This window comes from Coptis chinensis, unplaced genomic scaffold (genome assembly GCF_015680905.1).
Source record: "Coptis chinensis isolate HL-2020 unplaced genomic scaffold, ASM1568090v1 utg6399_pilon_pilon, whole genome shotgun sequence".
NCBI classification, from domain to species: domain Eukaryota; kingdom Viridiplantae; phylum Streptophyta; class Magnoliopsida; order Ranunculales; family Ranunculaceae; genus Coptis; species Coptis chinensis.
Window position 1 is genome coordinate 47,835 of NW_028238176.1, and position 13,932 is coordinate 61,766.

Below are 13,932 nucleotides of genomic sequence, written 5' to 3' on the forward strand. Positions count from 1 at the left end.
ATTTGATCGTGAAGCAACAAGAATCCTACAAAAAACTGAACAAGAACTATCTCATATTCATTCATAGGTGGCCGGAAAAAAAAAACTATAGTTTCTCCTACTTTTAACACATGTCTTTAACTGCAATTTAAATTGTGCACATTTGCTAGGTCCAGGAAAATGGCACAGATATTATACTACAACTGTTCCAAGATTTAGTTGGATATAGAGCTATATTTCAAATAAAAATAACCAGCTTCAACAAGCAGCAGAAAAACAACTTCTTCACTCTTTCAAAAGTTGTCTCTCCTATTACGAATGAGTAAACAAGTCATCATGCATGCTCCAAGCCTACTAGGGAACTTCAGTGGCTCTAGCTTTACCTTATCTGTAAACAAGTCATCATGCTCCAAGCTAGCCTGCTAGAGAACTTCAGTGGCTCTAACTTTACTTGCTCTTTATATGTATATATATATATATGATAGTACTCTTTTGTTCAACAACAATCCACTCATTTGCTATTTTGTATCTGTGTCTCTATCTATATATGGTATTTACTCTTTTCTTAGGGCGTGCTTTATGCCTTCTACCTCTGTACTCTGTCTCAATAGCTTTTGTATATAAACTTTTTTTTTTGCATATACTCTTTACTCTAACATTTCCACGTGCTTTTGCACGTGCATATATGCCAGTATTATTAATTAATGTGGGGGCATATATAGTAACACAGGGCTATCAAGAGTGCATACAGTTGTATAAATAACAAAAAGAATTGTATTACATCAAACGAATTTAGTGGAGGCTCCACACTAGAAAAAAATTGGGCCTACTGGGCTATAGAATGAGCCTCCCCACTTCCCCAGTACATGTAGATACCGCCACTTCTTACACCAAGGACGAAATATCGCTAAAATATCGATCATAAATTTTGTCTATTACCCAAAACCCCCCTCTGTCTCTCTTAAACCCTGAAAGAAAAAAAAAAAAACTTTTTCTTCAGCCAAAAAACTCGAAAATGGGAAGCAGAAAGCTAGTTAGAGATATCTTTCTCTCAAAGCAAACAAAAAAGGTTCGTGTTTTTTTATGTGAATGAAATAAAGGTTGGTTCTTGGTGTGAAATACAAGTTTGAGTAATGGGTGTTGTTTGTTTTAGGTTGTGCAATCGAGATTTTCTTCCATTTTGGCCAATAGGGTATTTGTTATTCGTCGTTTTTGTGCTCAGAATGAGTTGCCCAACAAGGTTGAACAAGGGTATGTGGCATTCTGTTCAAATGTCCTTCTTCGTTTTCCTTATATAGTTTTGTATATTGTCTGAGTTTACCTGTTGATTAATGCAGGACAAAGGCGGTTACTGAGAACCTGAGCGAACGTGTAAATGGGGCGTCGAAAGAGTCTGAGGCTTCAGTGAAGAAGGTTAGGCTCTAATCTTTTCAGATTATTTTAATTACTCTTTGAATCATTGTCTGGGTTGCATTTCTACTCTTATGTAAGTTCCATGCGAGAATTATGGTTAGGTTGAACTGTACAAGTCATGCATCGTATTCTGAAGATAAATAAAGGATGAGTCTGAATAGGAAACTGTATGACTATGCTAACACCATTTATATATACTTATAGGGAAGGTTACTGACAGGAGCTACCATAGGATTACTTATAGCTGGAGGAGCTTATGCAAGTATTGTGGATGAAGGAACTTTCTGGTACATTATCTTATATCTTAAGTAATGGGTTTATCTAGGATGAGTTTAGCATTTGTATATCTTAAGTAATGAGTATAGTATATGTAACACCATTTGTAAACTCTTAATAGGTGACTTTCTCTGGACTCTATGGATCTCTTAAATCTAGAAGTTCATGGAACACCTATCCACGTGTACTTTTTCGTATCAATTGAAACTTAACTAGCGGGAAAAAAATGTATTAAGTTTAGCAGTTATCCTAGATCTTGTAATCTTTGAAGCCGCAAATGGGTTTTCTTAGTCCAGTTAATTTGGCGAGGTTGGACATTTAGCAGTATGCCTTACCTTACAGGATAATCGGATCTGTTCCATTTTGCCTTCCCATTTAGAACATGGAGTTCTTGTATATATGTATTTTGTTAAAGATGGGAACAAGGTATTTTGTTTTGTAAAAAAGAATGAAGGTCTGAGTGTTGGTGTTGTTGTAATTAACAAAATTATCTGTATTATGGTATTTTTTTAATTGATAAAAAAGAATATTATTCTTCCATGCTGGCAGTAATTTATAGCTCATATGTATTGCATTCTGCTCATAAATTTAAGGGGGTTATAGCTAGATTGTGAAACATATAGTGGATATGTATGTGAAGATTTTCCTCACTGAAAATCTGCTCAATTGAATATGTCTAACCTTGTCAAAAGAGACAAAAAATTGTAATTAGTTTGATGCAATCCCAAAATTTGAACACAGCATTTTACACGCTTAGACATGTAATTGAGCTAACGTTTTTCCGAGGATGGTCTCCATAGTAGGGAGATCATCTTCTCAAAAATAAAACAGTTCTGAGCCAATACTGTAGGCCCCCTTTTGGGGTGTAGTGTATAATTGACATACATTTTCAATTTTAGCTCTTCTCTATTATTCATTTGTTATTTAAATGTTGTGTTTACTCATTTTGATAAGATTTTCTGTACACATACTGTACGCAGTGGATGGCTATTTTCAGCAACAAAAGTTGTGAACCCTTTCTTTGCCTTTCTTGATGCGGAAAGAGCACACCGTCTAGCTATTAAAGCAGCAGCCCTTGGGTTGGTTCCCAAGGAGAAAAGGCTAGATCCATCAATATTGGGGCTGGAAGTATGGGGTCGGAAGTTCTCAAACCCAATAGGTCTTGCTGCTGGTTTTGATAAAAATGCTGAGGCTATTGAAGGGCTGCTAGGTTTAGGTTTTGGTTTTCTTGAGGTTGGCTCCGTAACTCCAATGCCACAGGGTGGTAATCCAAAGCCTCATTATCTTCAGATTGCCACAAGAGGGGTAAGCATGTTTGTTGTTTTGTTTTTATTTTTTATTTATTTCTTTATTTGTTTCTTTTAATCTTTGCACTGTAGCCCATCATTTTTCATACTATTGAATATCATAGGTTAATTCTGTTTTCTGCATCTCAAATTCTCTATTGTGGAGAGTTGATTATGGATAATTATGTCTCTGTCTATCTGTATACTTACATCAAATGAGATTATGGTTCTTGTCTTGTGAACATTGGTCTTTTCCAGCTTCTGTATCCTAATCCGACAATTTCATGTTCCATTGCAGTGCTATCATCAATCGCTGTGGTTTTAATAGTGAGGGCATCACATCTGTTGCTAAGCGATTAGGTGCCCAGCATGGAAAGCGAAAGCTGTATGAAAGCGCTAACCCACCACCTGCTTCTGATGATGAAGACGAACAACCAGTCAAAGTCCCTGGCGTTCTTGGAATAAATCTTGCCAAGAATAAGACTACTGAAGATGCTGCTGGTGATTTTGTCCAAGGAGTTTATACCTTATCCCCGTATGCCGATTACTTGGTATTTACTCACGTCCTGCTCATAAATGCATTGGTTTTGTCATTTATTATCAGATAGATATGTATGGATCTTATTTTCTTCTAGTCAGTTTTATGCAATACTTATATGTGTCTGCAGGCTATAGGCCTACTGTTATATTGATCTTTAACGGAAAACCATGTACATACTTATATCTTATATGCAGGTTATAAACGTTTCGTCACCTAACACCCCTGGACTTCGGAAACTTCAGGGAAGAAAACAACTGAAGGATCTTATTAGGAAGGTAAATTATTCCAATCAGTTTTCATTTCTGTTTTATTTTTTGGATCGGTAAAGGGTAAATTGTATTAGATCAAAGAAACGTAGGTCGAGATAACCTACACTTACATAATTACATAGTACAAAGAAACAAAAACAACCCAAAAGTAAATCAACCACCCTACTCAAGACTCTATGCATCATATCTTCCTTCTAGCTACAAATTGTTCAAAACGAATGTCTCTTAGGTCCATATAAATTTTACTCCAATAACAAAGAAGCCCCTGATGGCTAGTACAACTTTCTGGATCGCCATAGCTTTGCCCTCAAAGATGCGTCTATTACGTTCCAACCAAATACCCCACATAATTGGGTAGCATGTTCCATGTCCTCTGCCCTCCAGATGAAAATGGTCATGTGTGCCACTGAGTAAGGAGATAAACTACCCGACCGGGACAGACCCAAACCAATACAGACTCCCAATGAAAGCAAGACCAAACCATATAAGAAAAAGGACAATAGAAAAGCACATGATTAACCAACTGTGTGCCATTTTCTTTATTACTATTACTATTACTATTATTATAATTTTTTGTGTTATTATCATTAATATTTTTACTATTCTATGTTTGTCCCTTCGTGTGCAATGATTGAGCAGTTGTCATTCCTTTTATCGCTAACTTTGTGTTTTCCCTAAAGGTACTATATGCTCGTGATCAAATGCAATGGGGTGAGGAAGGCCCTCCCCCACTTCTTGTGAAAATTGCTCCTGACTTGTCGAAGCAGGATCTCGAAGATATTGCAGCTGTATGAGCTTGCTTGATTCGTTTTTAGTTATTTCTAGGCTTTTATTTTTTCTTTGTCCTTATTCTTTGTTTATTTATGGTATTTCAGGTTGCTCTTACCCTCCGCTTGGATGGATTGGTATATAAATTTTATCTCTTTAAATTAGTTTGCTTGTTTTTGTTGCTTCCTTTCTCTTTAAGTATCCTTTTTGCATGTAAATTAAGCTTGAAAAATGGATGTTTGGTATAGCTTGTGGGTGGTTTTATCACTAAATAGTATATACCTAACAAAAAAGATGGAAATTGGGTGAAATCTTTGCTGCCATTTTATAACTGTAAAACCTTCACCCATATTTGCATCCTTTTTGGAGGTATTTTGTAGAAGAAACGTAATGTAGTTCTGACTGGCAGAAGCTTCAGTTTAATAGAATCTACACTTTAATTTAAACACAATTCAAAGAAGACCTAAAATCACTCTTTTATTGAATCTCTCAATTACATAAACTTCAACACTGAGGAACCCTAATTACAAACCCTTATTTAAACTAAACCTATAAAGCATAAACCAATAGTAACACGACATGTGTCACAACTAATTAATGGACTCGAACCATGGGCTTGGACTCAATTAAGGGGCTCACGCCCATAACATGTAGAGGGAACATAGGCGCACGCCTATGACACTGACGGACTCGACTAATGTTCTACATCAAAATGCCTCTTAACTATATACAAGATACAACATCCTTATTTCAGGTTCAAATCATCTCTACTTCTTCTAATGTTCTTCATGTTTACATTCAAGCAAGCACAACCATAAATGGGTAGTCTTGCATTCTTCTGAGGCTACTAAATGTGTAACTTCTTCTGACTTGTATGAGTTATTTTCTGATTGGGAGCTCTTGAGAGCGGGCATAGTGACACTTTTAAAGTTTTACTCTAATATCTTACCATTGCAACCATTGCACGCCGAGCATTTGATGCGCGATGGTATGGCGAATGAGGTACAATTAACTGATAAAAATATAAAATTAAGGAGGGTATGGATTGAAACATCTTAGTTACTATATTATAATGTAATGTGTACTGTAAATATCGTTTCTTTCATTCATCTACATATATCCAATATAGGAAAGAGTTTGAAATTGCAGATTTTCATGTAGTAAGATTTGTTGTGAACTTCAAAGTCGTTCCTTGCTTCTAAAGCTTGCATACCTCATCATTCCCCAAATTGTTGGCCTTATATGGATTAGGAGAGCACTCCATGTCCTCTTTCATTTCAAGTAGTCACACTATGTGTCTCTTTATTTCTAGTAGTGGCGTACCAAGATGGACATGCTGAGAGAAGTATAGGACCATCGGAGATTCAAAGACCAGCCCATATGTTAATTGACACCTCCCATAATCCTCCCCATCTAAAGTTCAAACGACTTTACTCTTTGCTGAGTTTATTAAGAATGACAATGCCATCCGAGGCTGCACACCATGCACAAGCAGAAACCTTAGAAGTAAGTTCGAAGGCTAAGTTTTAGAAGAAGGGAAGGATAGGTTTGGAAATAGCTGATCCCCAGGAGTGGAGAGAAGCAATAAGCAGGGAAGCCATCTATTTTGACGTAACAAATCTGCAACTCAGTATTTTATCTATAGGAATTCTCTGAAAATTTTCCATTATGGTATCCAGATTTTCTAAGGCTGAGTCCAATGGCTCTCTATCCCCTTAAAAGTAGAGCTAAAGTCAACAGATTTTACTCTCTATCATTAATTTCCTCTGTATATATACAAAGGATTTTACTCTCTATCTTTATTTTACTCTCTATATATACAGAGTAAAATAAAGATAGAAAATAAATCCTTTTATATATACAGAGGAATTAATGATAGAGAGTAAAATCTGCTACTTTTTAAGGGGAGGGAGCCATTGGACTCAACCTAAGATCATCCTCATCCTCTTTGTCCGTAAGATTCCAAAAAAACCGAATTCCACAATAATTTGCAATGTATTTGTTTCATGTACTAGTTAATAGTACTGACCTTTACAGATTGATATGATAAGATGCCTTTGATGCTTCTATATCTGGAATTAGTAATGATATGCATATTTACGATAAATTATAGTCGAACTGTTTGATTGTATATGGATGTGGTTAAATGTTACGTTTAAATTAAAAATTGTAGCGTAATCTAAATTCAGAAATCTGAATAAATTGAACTTTAAAAACCGAAAGCAATCTTGAATCTTCAGTCATTTACTCATTTTATACTCTTCATCTTACGGTTATTTATATATCTTTTTGGCAAATTTTGTGTACATAAATTCTTCTGCTCTGAAAGCATATACTATTGGATTAACCTGAAATTCTTGTACTCTTCTATAGCTTGCACATTACGTGTGAATGTACTTATTGGTTGTTCTATGATGCTTCCTCAGATTATATCGAATACAACCATCTTAAGACCTGATCCTGTAAGTAGCTATCCAGTTGCTGAAGAACTTGGTGGTCTTAGTGGCAAGCCTCTCTTTACTCCATCCACAAATATTCTTAAGGAGATGTATATTTTGACTAGGGTAAGTTCGGAGTATCTTTGTAATTTTCTTGAAATGCTACTTCTTTGTGCATGCAGTAAGAAGGTTGACAAAATTTCTCCATCACACAATTCCTCTCATTTATTATGGACTAAAGTAACCGCTTCAGATATTGAGCATGCAGTAAGAAGCTTGACATTTAGTATGCTTTGTCATACATCAATAAAGTCTACTTTTCTGAACCCATGGGATGTCCTATGATCCTATCTTGTCAAATATATTTCTTCTGATCGGTAGATAAGTTACAATGTGTCGAGCCATTGGACGCAATACCTTTTGGGGACCATTCCTCAATTTGGTTGTTTATCCTTGCACTGGAACTATGCCAGTCTTCTCTGTCAGATGTTTCCAAAGAAACAGTTGGCTGCAGTGTTATAGAAACTGTATTTTGGATCATCATTTCCCCCGAACAAGGACTAGCTCCACATTGTTAACTATGAGATGACCTGTGAAGCACTCCTCATAAACCGATAAAAGGGGTTGGGTTTAGCTGTGATCTAAGTATAACAATTAGGAAAAAGCGGTGAGTGTGGAAATATATAGTTTGATCTTAAAATACCTGTTTGAATAAAACTAGTTTAATCTTCATTTTTCTCACCCTTTATTTGTAAATGGAAATTATATGGACATTACATGGATGAACTCTAGATAAAAATCCCTTGCTTAAAAAGTTCCTTTCCGACTTTCTGTAAGATTGATTAATGCCATAGGTGGCATGTGAGGCATTGTAAAGAAACTTCTGAGAAAGAAGGCGATAGTTCTAATTCTTGAAACTGATGGTTACATAAACCTGACCTCTAAAAGATCTTTGAGCATAAAGAAAGAGAAATGCACAAGTTGGTGTCAGAAGTCAAGGAGATTCTATTTGATTGGGCTTGTGTTAATCCATTGTTTAAGGATGTAAAGTTTCTAGACTTTATGTGTAATTGGGATGGGATTGTGAGATGAGTGGGTCTTTGTCCATTTGTAAATTTACTTTAAATCTATATTTATAGTGAATTATACAGATCTAAAAAAAAGGAAGGAGATTGAACTTTTCTTTTTCAATCCAAAAACAACATCTCCATTCATTTTGTTTTGATTTAAGGGGCTGTCTCTGCGAACCAATCAGATTGTTTCTGCTACTGGAATATTTCATCCATGCATTCTGTCATCTAATGGTTACTACAAACTCCCAGCTCTTAAGATGGAAGAACGGTGAACTTTTTATCAAAATGAAAGGGGGAAAAATGTTCAATTGATTCTGATTTAAGGGACCCAGGTTACGTTGACTGAACAGATTAATTCTGCTAGAGGATTGTTTCGTCCGTGCCTTCTGTCCTATAATGGTGGGTCCTATTATGATGTGTATATATCCCTGCAGGCAATGCAATGCCCTTGATTTTGTTTGTTATTAAGGACATGTAGTTTGATGATATAAACATGTTGTTTGGCAGGGTAAGATACCTCTTATTGGATGTGGAGGTGTCAGCAGGTACATAAACTAGCTTGCTTCATCTTATCGTGCTCATTGATCATGACCTCTGTTTTCTGTAACTAATATGTGTTGCTTTACAATCTGATCCAGCGGTGAGGATGCATATAAAAAGATAAGAGCTGGAGCAAGCCTTGTGCAGATTTATACAGCTTTCGCCTATGGAGGACCTGCTCTTATTCCCCAGATGAAGGTACTTTCTCAAAATTCTTGAAGTTAGTGCTGAAGGTGTCATGAACTATTTGAGCCTAATTGTTAACTCACATTTGTACAAGAGAAAGAAGAAGGTTATTTTGGTTTCTCCAAATATAAATTTTTCTTGTGATACTTCCTACAAATGTATGCCTAAGGTTCAGATCGTATTAATATTGATGTTGTGTCAGTAAACTAGGTTAGTTTGCTTCTTTGTAATTGATTACAATTCTTCATTTTTATTAAACTTGCTATGCTTAGTTCACAATCTCACATATATTAAAGATAAACTTAAACCTTGTTGTAAACTGAATAATACAAGTATCTATTCGTTTCAAGTCCAAATATTTCTAGATCAATTTGGATTGCAACATCAAAGTTATACAGTTTGGCTATTTGTCTTAAAAAGGATTCTTCATATGCATTTAAAGTGGACGTATCCATCCATCAACCCTCTGCACGCATTTCAAGTGCTACAACCCAAATAAGCTTATTCCTGCCATTTCCTGTTGCATGGTTTTCTTCTCTTTTTCTTTGCTCAGTAAAGTAAAATATCACTGTTAAAGTAGGCTGAGAAGGTCTACATTACAAGTGGGAAAAAAATTTAAAAAAAAAATAGAAAATAACCTATAGAAGGAATAAAACGACCCAAAAAATCCAGAGAAATGCAACCCATTACCCTGTGCCTAAGAACATAACACGATCCCACCTAGCTACAAAAGACTCAAAAAAACATTATATAAGCTCTTTAAAAACTTTGGCATTTGATTCATACTTTCATTACAATTATCCCTAAGAGTGAAGGAATGGAGAGGATCAAAGACTTTCAGCCTATTAGTTTATTGGGTTAATGGGTTCTATGTACAAGATTCTCACCAAGGTGCTTGCTACTAGGTTGAAAGGAGTAATAGGATGTACCATATTTCAATTTCTAAGAGTGAAGGAATGGAGAGGATCAAAGACTTTCGGCCTATTAGTTTATTGGGTTAATGGGTTCTATGTACAAGATTCTCGCCAAGGTGCTTGCTACTAGGTTGAAAGGAGTAATGGGATGTACCATATTTCAATATCTAAACACTTTTTGTTAAAGGAAGGCAACATTCTTGATTGTTGCCTCATTGCAAATGAGATTGTAGATTCCAAGGTGAGGAAGGGGGTGGAGGAATGGTGGTTCAAGTTGATATGATGAAGGCGTACGACCATGTTTCGTGGAATTTTCTTGATCATGTTATGGATAAGATGGGGTTTGGGATCAAATGGAGGAGATGGGTTCTGATTTGTATCTCATATTCCCAATTCCTCTATTCTTGTAATTGGTTCTCCAAGGCTTTTTTAAAAGCTCAAGGGGGATTCGACAAGGTGACCTGCTATCTTCAATTCTTTTTATCATGGTGACGGAGTTTCTTAGCAAGATGACTTCAAGATTGGGGAGAATGGTCTAATAGATGATTTTAAAGCTTCTTCAAGAGAAATGCTATCTCCGAGTCTCACTTGCAATTCGCCGATGTTACCATGTATTTCGTAGGTGCTACGATGGGGAAAGCTCACGCATTGAAGAATCTTCTTCTTTGGTTTGAGATAGATTTCAGACTAAAGATTAAAATGGGGAGGTCTAAAATCTATGGTGTAAGAGAAGTGGAGATTTTTCCGTCGATACTTGGGGCTTCCTTGGGGGAAGTAAGTCGAAACCTATATGGGATAAGATATGTGAGAAGGTGGAAGCCAAGTTGGCGGGGTGGAAAGTTAAATTCTTGTCCGAAGGGAGGAGAGTCACCTTAATGCCATTCTTAACCAAATTCCCAATTATTATTTTTTCTCTTTTCCTATTCCTAAAGGGAATGATTGATCAATTAGAAATGGTGATTAGAAGATTTGTGTGGAGAAGTAGTGAGGATAAGAGGAAGATTCATTGGGTTAGATGAGATAGGCTTTGCCTCAATAAGGAAGAAGGGGGGCATGGGTTTAAGTATTTATTTTTCATGGGGAAAGTATTGCTAGCAAAATGGTTGTGGAGATATGGAGAGCAATAGTGATTAAATACGGGGAAAGGGAAGTGAATGGAAACCAAAGCAAATTCGGCGGCCGTATGGTATTACACTATGGAGGAGCATCATGACAGAGTGGGTCATTTTTTTCCAAAGGGGTTACTCTAATACCAGGTGAGAATAGTTTCATATCTTTTTGGCATGACACATGGCTGGGAGAGAAACCACTTTGTAAGCAATTTGCCACTTTCTATGATCTTGTGGCAAAACAATAATGCTAGTGTAGGAGATTATGCTAGAAGAAGTGTGAATAGGATGGAATGGGAAGCTAAAGGAGGTTAAATGATTGGGAGGTATTTAGTTTCATTAGCTTGTTGGGCAGTATTTATCTAGAGGGGGATAAGTTTTGCGAAGAAGATGGGTGCTTTTGGAAGTGGGATAAAAACAAAGTATTCATGGTGAAAGCTATGTGTGGGGTTCTCGCCGAGAATCATGTGAGAGTATTGAAACCTCAAGAGATTATAGTAGATTTTTCATATAGGAGGATTTGGGTGCCTTCTATTCCTTTTAAAGTGGCATTCTTCACTTGGATGACGTTTCTAAGGAAGGTTCAAACAGTAGACAAGCTAATAATTAAAGGAATGAATATTGATAATAAAGGCTCTTATTGTGGAGGGATTTGGGATACGGGTCATATCTTCATTTGGGTGTTGTTTTGTTGAGAGGATGTGGGAGGTACTTTTTGCTTCATTCAACAAGCCTTGGGACACTGCCGACTATAATTGAGGGTGCACTTGGTGCGGATATCATAAAACATGCTCTATCACCAAAGACAAGGTGGATTGGGGAACGCCTTCCTAGAGCACCTGTTTGGGTTCTATGGATTAAAAGAAATTGGAGAATAATTGAGCAAAAGACCAAGGAAGCATTTAATGTCTTGTTGGAGGATCAAGGAAGTACTTTACAATTGGTCTAGGGTTGTGGCGGATTTGAGGCCTTCAGATTTCTAGACTGTGTAATTGCGAACATTGTAATGGGAACTTGAATGGTGACTTATGTTTGGGGTGTACGTAATCTCATGACTTAGTATCTTGCTAAGTTGGGATTAACCTTTTGTAATTTTTATCATGTCTTCGAATAAATGAATACCTTGTACCGCTAAAAAATATATATATATATAAAAAATAAAACCTTGGATCATCGAAACGAAAAAAATCTATATTGAGGGAATACTCTCCTTATGCATAGTTGAGATGCTTTGCATACATATCCGTGTTTCAAGTACTGGCATTTTTTTTTTTTTTTTTTTGCTCTATCTTCCTGAGATTTTTTTTTAATTGATATTTTCAGTAGGCCATTTTGATGGTTCAAATTCATAGGGTTTGCCTTTTGCTAGTGAAATTGCTATATTCTTACCAGTGGACTATTGAACTACTGGATTACCAATTTCCTATGTTATTTGCAGGCTGAGTTGGCGAAGTGCTTAGAAAGGGATGGTTTCAAGTCTGTCCGTGAAGCAGTTGGTGCAGATTGCAGATAGCTTTATTACATTCATTCAAAATTTATGATCGAAAGAGCCTAATATGCTCCTCATACAACGAAATTGAAAGAGCCTAATGCGCCTTACTTTAAACTTTAAACATAGATGTTAGAGCCGTTTTTGCCTTTTGGTTCCATTGTAATTTATTTTCATCTCATCTTGGCTATAGGGTACCGTTTAGTTAACTTTCAAAAGAGAGAAAAAAATATGAAAATTTAGATCTGAGGTTCCTAATTTCCTTCCTTTTATCTTCAGCCATAGCAAAAACAAAGGATTGAAGTTCCTAATTTCCTTCCTTTTTTATATATATTTTCTGTTATGTTTCTTAGTGATGAAGGATTGAAGCACAAGACATTCTGTTTCCTTTGTTTTTGCTCTTCCCTTCTTTTTGTGGTCTCTGCAGCAGTAACCGTGTAATTCTTCACTTTTCACCTGCTCCCTTATTCTAAAATCTAAACGGGTTGCGGCCCTTCCATTCTAGGTTCTGAGTATGTGGATTACTTTCTGATTCGTTAACCTCAAGGACTAAATACCCCTCCTCAATGTTGGAATGTTGGATAGGAAAAGTTAGTCTTATCTTGTATCACTGCGAGCTGAATTCAGAATACGAAAAATGGTAACATGCTATGTAAACTACATGAGCCTTTACTGAAGACTGGAAGTAACACGGAATTTCACACCGTTTATTGTTCATGCAATGTACATTGTTTTGTGGCGATTCGCCTTACTAGAATATCTGCTCCAAAGTTTAAAATAATTAGAGTATTAATGATTAGGCCAATGAAATTACTCAGTGATCGTCTCAAGCTCATTATAGTTGCAATTTGCATTGGACTTTCACGATTGGTCTGCTACTCTGAATTTGAAATTCGCTGGTACAGCTGATAGCCTGATACATTGCCACTGATACAGCTGTTCTGCAGCGACAGTTTATATATAGCACGATGTTACCTACATAAGTACAAATAGCACACACACTTAACATACACGATACACACGGACACACCATATACTCCACAGAATTACTATAGGTAACATTCCCTTGCGATGAAAATTGAAAAATGGTAAACTTAAATAGATATGTGCTGGCGTGCGGCATATCCAACAATATATCTCTGGGGAGTTAGCAATATTATACCCTGCCATCACTGTTTTCGTCGCTAGATTTACCAGAATGGTTGCCACTTCGTGAAGTTCCGGTTACCTTTTTCTTCCCTTTCTTCCCGTCCTTCGCTTCTTTATGCTGATTAGGTTCAAAATAGTCCATGCTGGTTTCAATATGAACACCAGGATCTTTGCAAGTGTAGCTACCACCAAACATGATTGAATTATTGATAGCTTGAAAGTTGCTGTTCGTATAGGTAGTAAATGCTTTATCCTCTTCAGCATCCGATATCTCTTCCAACTCACCTTGCATGGTAGCGCCAATATTGTTTCCTGCAAGTGTGATGACTGTTACATCCTGTTCATCTTCACTCTCACCGTGACGGGTCGAACTCGACTTGCCAATATGGTGAAGATCATTGAGGTGATGAGTTAATGCTGTGGTCATTTCTCTGATTTCATTGTGAAGTTGTTTTCGGTTGCCACCTTGTGTTGTAGATTGATCATGTTTTTTTAGAACCAT

The 13,932-nt window shown here is 36.5% G+C and overlaps 2 protein-coding genes across 2 annotated transcripts; one reads left to right on the forward strand and one right to left on the reverse strand.

Annotated features, from left to right (window-relative positions):
• The first annotated feature begins 900 nt into the window (after window positions 1-900).
• On the forward strand, window positions 901-12,655 carry LOC147472908 (dihydroorotate dehydrogenase (quinone), mitochondrial-like). The gene is given in 14 exon segments (XM_086588056.1): window positions 901-1,048; window positions 1,133-1,230; window positions 1,317-1,392; window positions 1,597-1,679; window positions 2,649-2,949; window positions 2,951-2,973; window positions 3,253-3,505; window positions 3,690-3,770; window positions 4,445-4,552; window positions 4,640-4,669; window positions 6,959-7,096; window positions 8,551-8,588; window positions 8,682-8,781; window positions 12,231-12,655. Coding segments are annotated over 14 exon segments (1,458 nt in total). The 5' UTR covers window positions 901-994; the 3' UTR covers window positions 12,306-12,655.
• A 782-nt stretch (window positions 12,656-13,437) lies between these two features.
• On the reverse strand, window positions 13,438-13,932 carry LOC147472909 (uncharacterized). The gene has a single exon (XM_086588066.1). It carries the CDS (start codon window positions 13,930-13,932, stop codon window positions 13,438-13,440), a length of 495 nt encoding a protein of 164 aa, XP_086444192.1.